At 34.0% G+C, this 15,599-nt stretch overlaps 1 protein-coding gene and 1 pseudogene across 5 annotated transcripts in view; one reads left to right on the top strand and one right to left on the bottom strand.

The window, feature by feature from the left end:
• ZMYM4 (zinc finger MYM-type containing 4) overlaps positions 1-15,599 on the bottom strand; it is a 146,684-nt gene that overhangs the window by 70,197 nt on the left and 60,888 nt on the right. For all 5 annotated transcript variants that reach the window (XM_043574445.1, XM_043574446.1, XM_043574443.1 and 2 more), the window contains one exon: positions 15,470-15,515. In XM_043574445.1, the coding sequence (XP_043430380.1) occupies positions 15,470-15,515 (46 nt within the window). The remainder of the gene's footprint in view (positions 1-15,469; positions 15,516-15,599) is intronic.
• LOC122482359 lies at positions 9,039-9,141 on the top strand (annotated as a pseudogene).

The raw sequence follows: 15,599 nt of genomic DNA, 5'->3' as shown, positions 1-15,599 counted from the left end.
ACCCCACTCAGCGTTCTATCTCTCTCAAAATAAGTAAATAAATATTTTAAAAAATTTCAAAGAAAGAAACAACTCACTTTCCAGAGTAAATTCCATTAGTGTAAAAACAATTTAAATTATACAATTACAATGACAAGTAGTACTAAAAGAAACAGGTTTGGAAACAACAGACTCTTGGTAAACATACAATTCATCAACAGCTGAACTTATGTGGCTTTGTCTTAAACTAGTAGATGCTTTTCAACAGCCATTCTAGCTTCTGCCTTTATTGACAGACCCCGATTCTCATCAGGACACACTTACAGTAATAGAAAGAATGATAATTTGTATTTATGATCTTAAGATGAAAAGGAATCTTTGCTATTAACAGGCCAGTAACCAACAGAAAACTTTTCATGGAAATGGGATAATAATTAGAATACAACAATCCAGTGTTCTTTCAAACTGCAGGTATCACCCATTAGTGAGCCAGGGCCAGGAAATTGTTTTTTAATAAGACAGAGTAGAAGGGGCACCTGGCTGGCTTAGTCGGTAGAGAATGCGAATCTTGATCCCAGGGTCATGAGTTTGAGCCCTGTGTTTGATGTGGAGATTACTTAAAAAAACAAAACAAAAAAAACAAAACAAAACAACACAACAACAACAACAACAACTATACTAGAAAGCAAAGTGCATTAGTCAGAGTAACAATAAGCAATGCTATAAAAAATGTCTGTACACACATAGGTCTCCATGTAAAATATATTTCTATCAGTGTTTCAAAGTTACAGTGAATAAGTGGTGATGGGTATTAACGAAACTAATTGTAGTAATCATTTTGCAATACATACATACAGCAAATCATTATGTTGTACATCTAAAAAAATTATGCAATGCTATATGTCAATTTTACCTCACTTTTAAAAATTTTAAAACAAAAACAAAAACCCCTAGATAATTTTGCTTCTGATACACAGTAATTCTTGAGGATCACTGAACTAAAGCAATGCTTTCTCAATGATTACCGGCCATCAGAATCTCTTGGTGAGCTTGTTGGAAACAGATCCCTGAGTTCCACACCACCCCCAAAGATTCTGGTTCTGCAGGTAAAGGATGACAGCTAGAATCTGATTTCTAACATACTCCCAGGTGATGCTAATATTGCTAATCCACAGACCACACCTTGAGTAATAGGCTCTAGTTTTTTATGAACCAGGCATAAATCACCACACCCAGAGGCTGAAAGCAATCTTCAGATTCATCAAGTCTAACTTCTTATCAGGTGGTTGAATTTCTTTCACAAAATCCCCCTGAATGTTCTACCAACAAAGACAAACCACTGAATGCCCTACCATACCAGAGATGAACCATTTACTTAAGTCAGGTCAATCATCAACGATCCATGGTAAGTACTAACAAAGATGAATGAGCTTCCTCAGGAAGTCACGACTATAGACTATAGCTCTCTTATTTTCATTCAAATATGTGTTGTTATTGTAGAACTATTCAAGTATGCCATTGTAACCTCTACACATTCAATAAAGAGAGATGAGATTCATAGGTGATAGTCACAGGACTTACTTTCATTAATTTTTGCTTTTATTTGTTCCCATAGGAAAAAAAAAAAGCTCGAAACCAGTGGAATATTCACAACAATTTGATTTTATAACTAATAGATTTTATTACTAAAAGGTGACCAACAAATGTTGACACTTGAAATACCTCTGATAGAAATAAGTTACAATTTCAATAATCCATTTGAACACTATTAAGACTAAAAAAATGTGATTTTAAAGAACAGATAACAACCGTTTGTTATAAAACAACCATTTGTTCTTCACTATGAGGACAACTAAAGACAACAGACTTTACTTTTTTGAAGGTTCACTGGTATTCATACTACTCTAAAAGTAATGATCAAGAAGAACAGCGAAATCCGTAAATTGATACATTTGGCATGTACCTAAAAACTGTCCAGGGTCTATTAAAGTTGAAACATATCACTATAACAGAATATCATACACTTTAATGAAATAAAACATTTATGTATTTTTATAATATTTCAATATTTCAGGGCATATTATTTTCATAAGCAAAATAAAATGAAATTTTAACAAAATAATAAAAGTGGAAGTAACTTATGCCAATAGTTCCAGAAGCACAATGCCACAGAGATACAAGGAAACAGTCCCAAATCTGTCCCAATCTACACTTTCAAATCTTCTATCCTTCCAATTCTAAAATCTCTGTAACATGGTTATATTATTTATAAAGTGAAACCTTTAATTTTCATCTTCTCTCCCATCTTGGCTCACCAGATATAGCTGATATCCCTTTCTATTCAGATAAACAAGGATCTGTTCAAGTCCTGAATCTAATTTATCCTACCCCTTATAACTAGAAAGAATTGCAATGCTAAAGGAAATCATTTTAAGGGCTATAAAACTGTAGAAACAGAGTAAGCTGCACTTTTTTCCCCCTCAATGGCATCAGTAAAATTATAATAATTTCACTTGTTATTCTTCTGAGATCATTAAACACAAGATACACCAATCCTACTATTTGCAAAGAAAGCAAATTCTGGCACAGGCTACAACATTATGTTATGTGAAATAAGTTAGTCACAAAAAAAAAACAAAAAAAAACCCCAGTATGATTCCACTTATATGAGGTACCCAGAGTAGTCAAATTCATAGAGGCAGAAAGTAGAAGGGTGGATGACACAGCTAGAGGGAGAAGGAATGGGGAATTATTATTTAACAGGTATAGAGTTTCAGTTTTGCAAGATGGAAAGCGTTACAGATTTGGTTGCACAGCAATGCCAGCTTACTTAATGTTACTGAATTGTACACTTAAATATGGCTCAGATAGTAAATTTAAGTTTATGTATATTTCAGTTAAAGTATTTTTTAAAAAATTTATATGAAGAAGTTGAGAGACAGAATACAAAATTAATAATATCAGGAATGAAACGTATAGCAGTAAAGACTTCATAGAAATTAAATACAAAGTGAGAAAATATAAACATTAACAATAAATTTTAAAATGCTATGAACAACTTTATGACAATACACTTAAAAATTATTAAGAAGTTTATAGAAATAAATTTGACAGCTTAGACCTTCAATGTCCAACATGGGAAGCCACCAGTCACCTATGTCTATTTAAATTAATCAAAATGAAAACTTCAGTTCAGCACTTGTTACATTTCAAGTGCTCAACTGCCAAGGGTAGCTATCTAGTGGCTACTATATTTTAATAGTATACATACAAAACATTTCCATCATCACGCAAAAATTCTATTCAACTGTGCTGACTTAAAGGAAATGCCTTGAAAGGTGCAAATTACCAAACCAGACACAAAAGATAAAGAAAATCTGAACGCACCAGGAACAGATGACTTGCTAGTAAATTAAATACTTAAGGAAATAACACCCATCTTATATGTATTCTTTTAGCAAATATAGGAGAAAGGAATATTTCTTAACCAATTTTCTGAGGCCACTATTACTCTGCCACCAGAACCAGAGAAAGATACAACAAAAGACAACTTTACACCAATACCCTTCATAAACATAGGTGCTTAAAGTATTAGCATACTTAAAATACTAGCAAACTGAATAAAAATATAAAAAACAAATAATAAGTCATGACAAAGTAGGATTTATCCCATGAATATAAGATGGGTTGAATATTCAAAAATGAATTTACCACATAACACAATAAAGGAAAACACAGGACTATCTCAATAATGAAGAAAAATAATTTGACAAAATTTAATATTCATGCATGAAAAAAATCTTTCAGCAAACAAGAGAAAATCCTCAATCTGAGGGAAGATATCTACAAAAATAGTAAAGAACATATGGAGACTGAAAAAAACAATTTTCTAATTATAAGGTAATAAAAAATAGAAATAAGGGATACTACATTTCAAGTAAGTAAAGAAAGCATGATTATTCACTGACCTGGGAAGGAATAATTGGCTATCTCTATGGGGGGAAATTGTCCATCAATTTATCCACGAACAAAAAATCCAGACAAAATATTGGAAAGAAAAAAATATATATATATGTATGCTAAATTTTATAAAATATGCGCAAACTCTATAAACTAGGAACTACAAGAGATTTAGAAATTTAGTAATAATTTAGAAATTAGAGATTTAAAGAAGACCTAAATAAAAAGAAATAAACCATGCTTGTAGGTATGATTCAATATATTTAAGATATCAATTCTCCCCGAAATTAATCTATAGAATATGCAATTCCAATCAAAGTCCCAGTAGCTTATTTGTATAAATTTACATGTAAATCTAAAATATATATACGTAAATGCAAAGGACTTATACAGACAAAACAATTTTTAGGAACAGAGTTGGACGACTTGTACTAACTCACTTTGTAAATCAATAATCATTTCAAAATGAAAAGTTAGGGGCACCTGGGTGACTCAGTCAGTTAAGCATCCAAATCTTGATTTCATCTCGAGCTGGAAGTCAGGGGCTGTTAGCACAGAACCTGCTTTGGATTCTTTCTCCCTCTCTCTCTGCCCCTCCCCTGTTCACACTTACTCACTCACACACTCTCTCTCAAAATAAATAAGCATAAAAAAAAAAATTAAACTAATTTTTCAAATATGGTAAATTTTACTATCTGTACATTATACCTCAACAAATTTAATTTTTAATCATTTCACTTACAATAGCATAAGAAATTTAAAATATATAGGAATAACAAAATATGTACAAGACCTCTACTTTGAAAACTACAGATCATTGCTGAGAGAAATGAAATAAATAAATAAATAAACCTAAATAAACTGACAAGCATATAATATTCATGAATTGGAAAACACTATTAGATGTCAATTCTCCCCATACTGATCTACAGACCCAAAAGAATCACAATAAAAACCCCAGGAAGCTTTTTAATAGAAGTTGACAAGCTGGTTCTAAGAAATTGCATGAAAATGCAAAAGATCTAGTACAGTAAAACAACATTGGAAAATATGACTTAGAATATCTGATTTAATATAAAATTAAAGGAATCGAGACAGAGTGATATTGGCCTCAGAACAGATATATGTATATATAGATCCATGGAACTTATAATGAGTCTGGAAATAGACTCAATATACAGATCAACTAATTTTCAACAAATGTACCAAGGTATATCAATCAGAATAATCTTTTCAATAAATGCTGCTGACTCAACAGATATCCACACACAAAAATTATACATTTTGACTTTTACATTACACTATATACAAAAACTAAAATGACATGGATGAGGACCCTAATTGTAAAAGCTAAGGCTAAAAATATAAAGTTTCTAGGAAAAAACAAGTGTAAATATTCATGATCTTGGGACTGGTATCTTAGAACACAAAGAACAGACCACACAAATACAATAGTAGTAATAATAATAACAATAATAATAAAATGAGACTTCATCAAAATTAAAAACTTGTGCTACTCAAGGACACCACTGAGGTCATAAAAAGGCAAGCCACAAAATGGATGGATGGATATGAAGGGATTTATAGACACAGATACATGGAGATGGATATCCCAACTGATTTCAATCTACTGATCTACATGACAGAAGACTTGTATCCAAAATATATAAAGAACCTTTATCCTAATAACAAAAAGACAAACAACCAAAATGAAAAGTGGGCAATAATTTGAACAGACACTTCACAAAAGAACATTAAGAATGGCCAATACACACAATAAAAAGTTGTTCCACATCATTAATAGGGAAATGCAAATTAAAACAAGGAGATGCCACTGTCCTTCCCACTAAATTACCTCTAATTCAAAAGACGAAGAGGCCACTTAAATGAAATGGACAACTTCCTTGAAAAATACAACTTACCAGAACTGACAAAAGATGAAACATAAGGGGCACCTACATGGCTCAGTCGGTGGAGCATCTGACTTCCGCTCAGGTCACGATCTCGCAGTTCGCGAGTTCGAGCCCCACACTGCGCTCTCTGCTGTCAGCACAGAGCCCACTTTGGATCTGCAGAGCCTGCTTTGGATCCTCTGTCCCCTTCTCTCTGCCCCTGCCCTGCTTGTGCTCTCTCATAAAAAAAAAAAATAACAAACATTAAAAAAAAATTATTTTAAGACTGTTTCTTGGTTTGTCTCTCTCTACCTTAAAAAAAAGGGTGGGGGGACATAAAATATGAAAAACCTTATATTCCTATTTGAAAACTTTAACTTATAACTTACAATCTCACACCAAGAAATCTCCAAGCCCGGATGGTTTCACTAGTGAATTGTAGACAACATTTAATAAAGCTACATACAACTCCAATAGTAAACAAACTTTACCAGGAAAATCCTTAAAAAAATATTAACAAACTAAATCCAGTAATACATAAACACAAATATTCTTCAACCATTCCACAAGGTAAGATAGGAATATTTTTTTTAAATGTAATAAAGACTAAGCCTATGTGACAAAAACTAACAATTGGGCCTAAATTAACAAAATATGACAACTAATTAACTAGAATTAGAAATTAGTCAAAGGTGACAACTACCACGATTATTATAATCCCACAATTTATAGTAAAAAAAATTAATTACATAATTTGGGCAGTCACTGTGAAAAGAAAATATTTTCAGTTGATATGGCTTCATGTCTGGATAACTACAGTCTCAAATTTTAAAAGTCTACTATATTTAATAAGGGATTTCAGTAACATAGCTAAGCTATTCTTGCAATAAGAACCTACAAATAAAAAAAATATATTTTTTTTAAATGTTTATTTTTGAGACAGAGAGAGCGACTGGGGGAGAGGCAGAGAGAGAGGGAGACACAATTCGAACCAGGCTCCAGACTCTAGCTGTCAGCACAGAGCCCAATGCAGGGCTTGAACTCATGGACCATGAGATCATGACATGAGCCGAAGTCAAATGCTGGACCAACTGAGCCACTCAGGCATCCCTGAAAAATAGACTCCATTTGCAAAGGTGACAAATAAGATACTTAACAAATGACACACAAAAAAACACAATACATACTACTTGACAACCATAAAATTTAAGTAAATAGCATAAAACAAAATCTGTATAACAATAAAAATTGATTCTTCCAAAAGTAATAAATAAATGCATGATTTTTATAATTTTCTTTAAAAAATTTTTTAATGTTTTTATTTATTTTTGAGACAGAGAGAGACAGAGCATGAGCAGGGGAGGGGCAGAGAGAGAGGGAGACACAGAATCTGAAGCAAGCTCCAGGCTCTGAGCTCTCAGCACAGAGCCTGACGCGGGGCTCGAACTCATGGACTGTGAGATCATGACCTGAGCTGAAGTCGGACACTTAACCGACTGAGCCACCCAGGCGCCCCATTTTTATAATTTTCTTTAAGAGAGTGTGTGCACATTCACATGGGAAGGAGGGGCAGAGGGAGAGACAGAATCCCAAGGAGGCTCCATGCCCAGCACAGAGCCCACAGCAGGGTTCAACCTCACAACCCCGGGATGATAACCTGGGTCAAAATCAAGAGTCGGACACTTAACCGACTGAGCCACCCAGGTGCAGCTTAAATGCATGCATTTTTAATTAGAATTGCAACAGAGTAAATTTGGGAAACTGAATAAAATCATATTAAAATTTAGTAGAGCCATTAGCAATGACATGGATGGAGCTAGAGAGTATAATGCTGAGTGAAATAATTAAGTCAGAGAAAGACAAATATCACGTGATTTCAATCACATGCAGAATTTAAGAAACAAAACAAGGGAAAAACAATGAGAGAGACAAAGCAAGCAACACACTCTAATTTATTATAGACAACAAACTAATGGTTACCAGAGGGGAGGGGCAGGGAGGGGTAAAACAGGTGAAGATTAAGGAGTATACCTGTGATGAGCACATGGTGATATATGGAAGTGCTGATTACTATACTGTACACCTGAAACTAATATAATGCTGTATGTTAACTAGAATTAAATTAAAAACTTAAAAAAAAGATAAACTTGGTACATCCAACCATTTCAACCCTATGTATTTACACAAGAGAAATAAAAACCTTTCCGCAAGAATACAAAGTAAAATTTAATGGAAGGATAGTTTAAAGAAAAGCTTTACTTTAAAATTTTTTTATGTTAATTCATTTTTGAGAGACAGAAAAAGGTCATGATCTCACAGTTTTATGAGTTCAAGCCCCACATCAGTGCAGAGCCTGCTTAGGATATTCTCTCTCTCTCTCTCTCTCTCTCTCTCTCTCTCTCTTCCTCCCTCCCTCTGTCTCCCCCTCCTCCCCGTTCTGTCTCTGTGTCTCTCAAATAAACTTAAAAAAATTAAATACTGCTAATGCAAAAACTTTAAAAAGACAAGTCATAAATTAGGAGAAGTTATTTGCAATAGCTATAACTGACAAATTTATTCGTCGGGATATTTAGAACTCCAACATTTCAGTTAAGAAAACACCAACAACCCAACAGCAAGTGGGCAATAGATTTAATTAGGCATTTTGTCAAAGAGGTAGCAGAAATAGCTAATAAACATGAAAAATATTCAAATTATTAACAAAGGAAATAAAAAAATTAAGTATTAAGTCCATGTTATACCTACCAAACTGACAAAATTTAAAAGTCTGATAATGTCAAGTGTTGGCCAGATGCCAAAACTCTAGTTAGTGATGCCAGATAGTGACCAAAATTCTAACCACAATGTGTCAATGTATATAGATAAAACTTAGGAAAATAAGTTTTGGAATTCTGATAAAGTTGAGAATGTACATAGCCTAGGCCTGAGCAATAACCTTCCCATATATACCTTACAAGAATAGGTAAACTATGCCTGCATGCCAAATGCAGAAGCCACCTGTTTTTTGCGGGGGCACTGGGGAGGAGGGCTTATACAACCCATGAGCTAAGAATAGTTTCCACATCTTTAAATTGTAGGAAAAAGCCATCAAAAGAAAAGCATTTCTTTATACATGGAAAATTATGTTGAATTCAAAATTCAGTGTCCATGGTTTTATTGCAAACACATTAATTCCTTTACATACATGCTACAAACGCAAAGTTGAGTTGTTGCAACATAAACAGTATGATCTGTGACTACATTAAGACACAAGTTATGTTTTCATCACAGCAAATTTATTGCAATGTTGACAAAGAGACCTGTAACATTTTCTACTAGGCTCGTGGAGTAAAGTGGAAGTAACAGACTTTTCAATACTATAAACAACTAACGAATAACAATTTTAGATCAGTTTCCAAAATAACAATCAATGTACTTTCTACAATTTGACTTCTAGGGCCCTAAAATAAAGAAACTGGATCCCAACAATTACAGGTATGGAATTTTTGAAGTATGTTCATATTCAAGTGGAGATCAAAGAAACCCAATTGAAAGAACTGGACTGACAGTGACAATTGTGGACTCAACAGAAGTTCTTGTAAAAGGGCTATTTTGAGGGGCACATGGATGCCTCAGTCGGTTGAGCATCCAACTTTGGCTCAGGTCATGATCTCATGGTTCACTGAGTTCGAGCACCTGCACTGGTTTCATTGCTGTCAGCCTGGAGCCCGCTTTGGATCCTCTGTCCCTGTCTCTCTCTGTCCCCTCCCCTGCTGATGTGCTATCAAAAGTAAATAAACATTTAAAAAAAAAAACAACCCGGTTATTTTGAAGATTATGATTCTGACTTTGGAGAACTACAATGACTAGCAGGGGAAGGAATCATATGTAAAATTCCTTAAATAAAAATTTATTGGGGCGTCTAGGTGGCTCAGTTGGTTAAGCATCCAACTCTTGATTTTGGCTCAGGTCATGATCTCATGGTTCATGAGTTCGAGCCCCACACTGGGCTCTGTGCTGACAGCACAGAGCCTGCTTGAGATTATCTGTCTCCCTCTCTCTTTGCCCCTCCCCCACTCACACTCTCTCAAAAGAAAGAAAATAAAATACAACAAAATAAAATAAAAATACCGACTTTAAATAAATTTGAAAACAAAACAAAACAAAACAAAAAACAGCATGACCTACAAAGCCTAAAATATTTTCTGTCTGACCTGTCAGAGAAAACCGTTTGCCAATCCCTGACTTAAGAAATAGATTCTGGGGACACCTGGGTGGCTCATTTGGTTGAGCATCCACCTTCAGCTCAGGTTACGATCTCACAGTTTGTAAGCTGAACCCCCACATCAGGCTTAATTGCTGTCAACCTGTCAGTGCAGAGCCTGCTTCAGATCCTCTGTTCCCCTCTCTCAGTCCCTCCTCGACTTGTGCTCTCCCAAAAAATAAACAAGTATTAAAAAAAAAAAAAAAGAAAGAAAGAAACAGATTTTAAACTTGTTTCTAACAGGGGCACCTGGGTGGCTCAGTCGGTGAAAGGTCCCACTCTTGAGTTTGCTCAGGTCATGCATGATCTTACATTTCATGGGATCAAGCCCCCATGTCAGGCTCTGCACTGACAGTGTGGAGCCTGCTGGGACTCACTCTCTCTCCTAATCTCTGTCCCTCCCCTGCTTATGCTTTGTCTCTGAATAAATAAACATTTTTAAAAAAATAATAAGCTAGTTTTTGACAGAGACCCACCATGATAAATACATTTTACATTGAATTCCATACATGGCACTTTCTTGTATATATCCTGAAATATATAAAATAATGTTCATAAAGAAAAAACAGAAGAATGAGGAACAACAAGAAGTATATAGACATTAGAATGATTTTAAAGTTCTGATATATTTTAAGCAGAAGACCTAAAAACTCCTCAACGAACGAACACACACACACACACACACACACACACACACACCACAGCTTCATGTCACTGAATTTGGCAACAATTTCTTGGATATGACACCACCAAAAGCACACGCAACAAAAGCAAAACTAAACAAATTGGCCACCAAATTTGAAAACCGTCTGTGCATCAAAAGGAACCATCAACAGAGTGAAAAGGCAATGTACAGAATGGGAAAAAAACTTTCGTAAATCATATATCCGATAAGGAGTTAGTATCCAGAATATATAAAGAACTAGAAATCAACACGAACAAAAGAATCAAATAACCCAAGTCAAAAACAGGCAAAGGACTTTCAACAAGCCTATGAAAAGATGCTCAACATCACTAATCATTAGAGAAAGGAAAACCAAAACTACAATGAGGTTATCATGACCTCACAACCTCTAGGGTGGCTACTATCAAAAACACAGAAAAGTTAGCAGTGTTGGCAAAGATGTAAAGAAATTGTAACCCTGTGCACTGCTGGTGCAAATTTAAAATGGTACAAATCACAACTGAAAACAGTATGGCAGTTCCTCAAAAACTTGAAAACAGTATTATATAAACCAGCAATCTCCATTTCTGGGTATACAGCCAAGAAAAACAAAAGCAAGATCTTGAAGAGATATTTACACACTCATACTCACTGCATCAACACAAGAATGGATAAACAAAATGGTCTAACCATACAATGGAATATTATTCGGCCTTAAAAAGGAAGGACATTCTGACATGACATTCTGACACGTTACAACACAGATAAACCTTAAGGGGGAAACAGAATTTTTATTCAAGAGCTATTAAAAATTTGTTTTGCAAGATAAAAAGTTCTAGAGATCTGTTGCACAACAATGTGAATGTACTTAAAATACTGAATTATACACTTAAAAATAATTAAAGTGGTAAATTTTACATTATATACTTTTTACTACCATTTTTAAAAATAAATAAATTGTAATGTATTTAATGAATAAATACACATCAGTGATGAATGAATGAGAGCTACATGCAACACTACATTCAAATCTCAGGAATATACGGTTAAAAAAAAGAAAGTGGTAACACATACAGTGTAATTCAAAAACAATACAAAATCTATTAATAAGCAAAACTAAATAATCTCTTGATTAATAATGTAAATGTGGTAAAAACTATTAAGAAATGCAAGGAATTAAGCAAAATTGAGGATAATGGCTGTGTAAAGAGAAGAACAGAATGGGACCGAGGGACTGGCATGAAAGGCATGATCGTGCACATTTTTCTACAGCTGGGTGGTGGTGAAGTCAGAGATTTTTATTTTTAATATATCTCACATGTTTTAAATATTTTTTTGTGTTTAACACTTTTTAAAAATATTTTTCTAAATACTCCAATAAACTCTAGGATAACATATATTCAAAGGGTGAGGAAAACTTTTTTAAACCAAAACTGAAAACCATGATGTTAAAAAAGACCAAATTTTTTATATTAAAAACATTTGTTTAGGGGCGCCTGGGTGGCTGTCGGTTGAACGTCCGACTTCAGCTCAGGTCATGATCTCATGGTCCGGTCCATGAGTTCAAGCCCCGCATCGGGCTCTGTGCTGACTGCTCAGAGCCTGGAGCCTGTTTCGGATTCTGTGTCTCCCTCCCTCTCTGACCCTCCCCCATTCATGCTCTGTCTCTCTCTGTCTCAAAAATAAATAAATGTTAAAAAAAAAATTAAAAAAAAAAAACATTTGTTTAGGAAAAGATGACACAAGCAAAAAGAAACAAAACAAAGGAAATCAACCCCCTCTACTTCATTATTAAAAGAACTTTAAGTTATCTTTTCTAAAAGTTAAATTTCCTGAGTGAATGTCTATCTTTTTAAAAGTATACCTGAACCTTCTTTCAGTTTTATCCTTTACCATGCCTACTATCACTCCCCTTAACAACTATGATTATGATATTACAAAAAGCCTGTAACGTGTCATGAAAAAAAACTTTAAGAAATGGGCAAAGGGTATTCATTTATTTAACAAATATTTACAATTCGACAATACAGAGGAGCCAGTCCAAATGTTGAAATTATTAAAAACTGCTTAAATTCAAATTCAATAGGAGTTAAGAAAATGCAGAATAAAGTTAACACTGTGCTATTTCATATCCATCAGATTGCTAAACATGAAGAAGAGCTATAATGGACATTAGTGGGGTGAGGAGGTATTCTTATACATTTCTGATGGAAATGTAAGACAGTCAAGTTTTGAAAAGCAGGACAGAAACATCTACTAAAATTACACATACCCTTTACCAAACAATACCCACTCTCTGTAATCTATGCACACATATAAAACTAATATATAAGGATATTCTTAAAGGATTTTTCATACTTCATTATCATGGTAAAAAAAAAAAAAAACAACTAAAATAACATCAGTGTCTGAAAGGGGAAAGGGGAAAGGGGAAAAGTTGACTTGCACATCTAAACCCTGTGATGTTGAAGCTATTCCAGTCAAGATGGAAGGAGATCATAAAGTACTCCTGAATGAAAGAAGCTAGGTAGAGAAATCTATGTATATGATGATCTCACCTGTTAAACAAAAAATAAAAATCTTCAAAACCCTTACATATACACATATAAATATGTATATTTGCATATATTATATATATATATTTATACATGTATATGTTGTATATACATGTATATATATTATGTGTCTATATATGTATATATATGATAATGATTTTAGGAACACTGGAGAAAAACGTGAAAGGCTACCTACAAAGGTATAGGGTAGGGGGCAATAGGGACAATGATGATATGGAAAGGAATGACTAAGTCAAAAAAAAAGACAAAATGTTATAAAATATCATGCATGATCAGATTCATCAGTTTCTGTTTCTGTATTACAGGAGTGGTTAATGTTATGAATATCCACATACAGACCTAAAGAATGAATTTCTTTTTTAAGCCATTTTCTAGTTTAGAATAAAATATCATGTGACAGCATTATATGCTGTGAATGCAGACTGGATTTTCCAAATACGGCTGCAATAATATCTCCCATCTATATTGTTTTCTACAATGTGACCCTGACCCTTCTATCAGGAAGTAAGGTCTAGGGGCGCCTGGGTGGCTCAGTTGGTTAAGTGTCTGACTTCAGCTCAGGTCATGATTTCACGGTCCCTGAGTTCAAGCCCTGCATTGGGTTCTGTGCTGACATCTCAGGGCCTGGAGCCTGCTTCAGATTCTGTCTCCTTCTCTATCTGCCCTTCCCCCACTTACACTCTGTTTCTCTCTCAAAAATAAATAAACAAAACAATTTAATTAAAAAAAAAAAAAAAAAAGGTGAGGTCTGAATATCCTCTTCTCCTAAATCTGAGCAGGCTTGTGACTCCCTCATATCCAAAGGATGTAGTAGAAAGGACACTGTGTGACTTCTGAAGGTAGCTCAGAAAAGATGCTGATTCTGCTTTCTTCACTGAATTACTCTTTTGCTTGGAGCCTGAGCCACCATGAGAGAAGTCTACCTGGAGGCCGCCGTGCTATAAGGAAGGCAAGGCAACAGGGAGAACATGTACAGGGGCTCAAGTCAGCAGTTCCCGTCTTTGTGCTCTCAATAGCCCAGCCTAGACATGAATGAACTCCAGATTATTCCAAGACCATTAAAGATCAAGAGAGCTAGCTACCTCTCAATATGTACTCTATAAAAACCTGTTCTCTCTCAAAAAACGTTAACAAACCAATTCCAAAGAAGGTACTCACAGATCCTACTACTGGGACTTAAAAAAAAATTTAAAAAGAAATGCATATTTTCCTTGACTTACTAGCTCTAGATGACAAAATTTATTCTTCATGAACAAGCACACAAACATCCTTTGATGATTCAGCAGTTCTATTCTTAGAATTTATTCTACAGAAAAGGATACAGTCCCTTTGTCTATTTCAATAGAAGTAGACAAAAATGTGTACAGGAATACATACTAAATATTGTTTGTAATACTGAAAAACTGAAAAGAATACATACATATATAAAAGAGGAAGATGGCTAAATTATAATACACCCATACAATAAAATACCGAGTAGCCATCAGAAATGATGCAAAAGGTCAAAATCCATTGACATACAGAGATGTTAAGGCAGTTGAATGAAAAAAGCAAGAACAGTATCCACAGGATCCCTACAAACATATATAAATCCCCACCTGTCATACATAGATCTATATACATCCACAGAAAAAAAGTCTGGAAAGATATATATTAAACTTTTAGAAGTGGTTATCTTTAGAGAATAAAAAACACAAAGGCTTTCATTTTCTGCTTTTTTCATTTTTGTATTGTAAAATTGAATGTATTACTTTTATAATCATAAGAAACAAAAAAATTTTTCAGAGAATCATGTAACATAGAAAGAATATAAACAGAAAATTAAGAAGCCCTGTAAACAAAGTAGAAATCTTTACTGAATGGTTAAGTCTAAACTTCTATATGGTTAATACATACACAAAGCTTAGCTATATTTCAACATTAATATCTGTGAGAATAAAATATTTACTAAAAAAAGGAAAAACTCTTAAAATTAAGATTAACTTGCTGAAAATACTAACAGAGTGATGATTTCTAAACTATATCAAATTGGACCATCGCATTAATCAGCCCAAACTAAACCCTGTTAAATGTTAAGCACTGATAAATGCTCTATCTAGACTCAATTATTATCTATATAAAGACATGACTGGTTTTTTTCTAAAGTGGTACTTACAGTTCTCTACAATTTCATCAAAAACTGCACCAGTTTTCTGCTCAAACTGAAAAAGCAAAAAAGCAAAGAGAAAAGTAACATTATTGTCACATTCTATCATACTTTCTGATATCCCTCCTCACTCCCCCAA

Source organism: Prionailurus bengalensis, chromosome C1, assembly GCF_016509475.1.
Source record: "Prionailurus bengalensis isolate Pbe53 chromosome C1, Fcat_Pben_1.1_paternal_pri, whole genome shotgun sequence".
Taxonomy (NCBI): domain Eukaryota; kingdom Metazoa; phylum Chordata; class Mammalia; order Carnivora; family Felidae; genus Prionailurus; species Prionailurus bengalensis.
The sequence above is the reverse complement of the archived record's forward strand: the minus strand, read 5'-3'. Positions and strand labels throughout refer to the sequence as shown.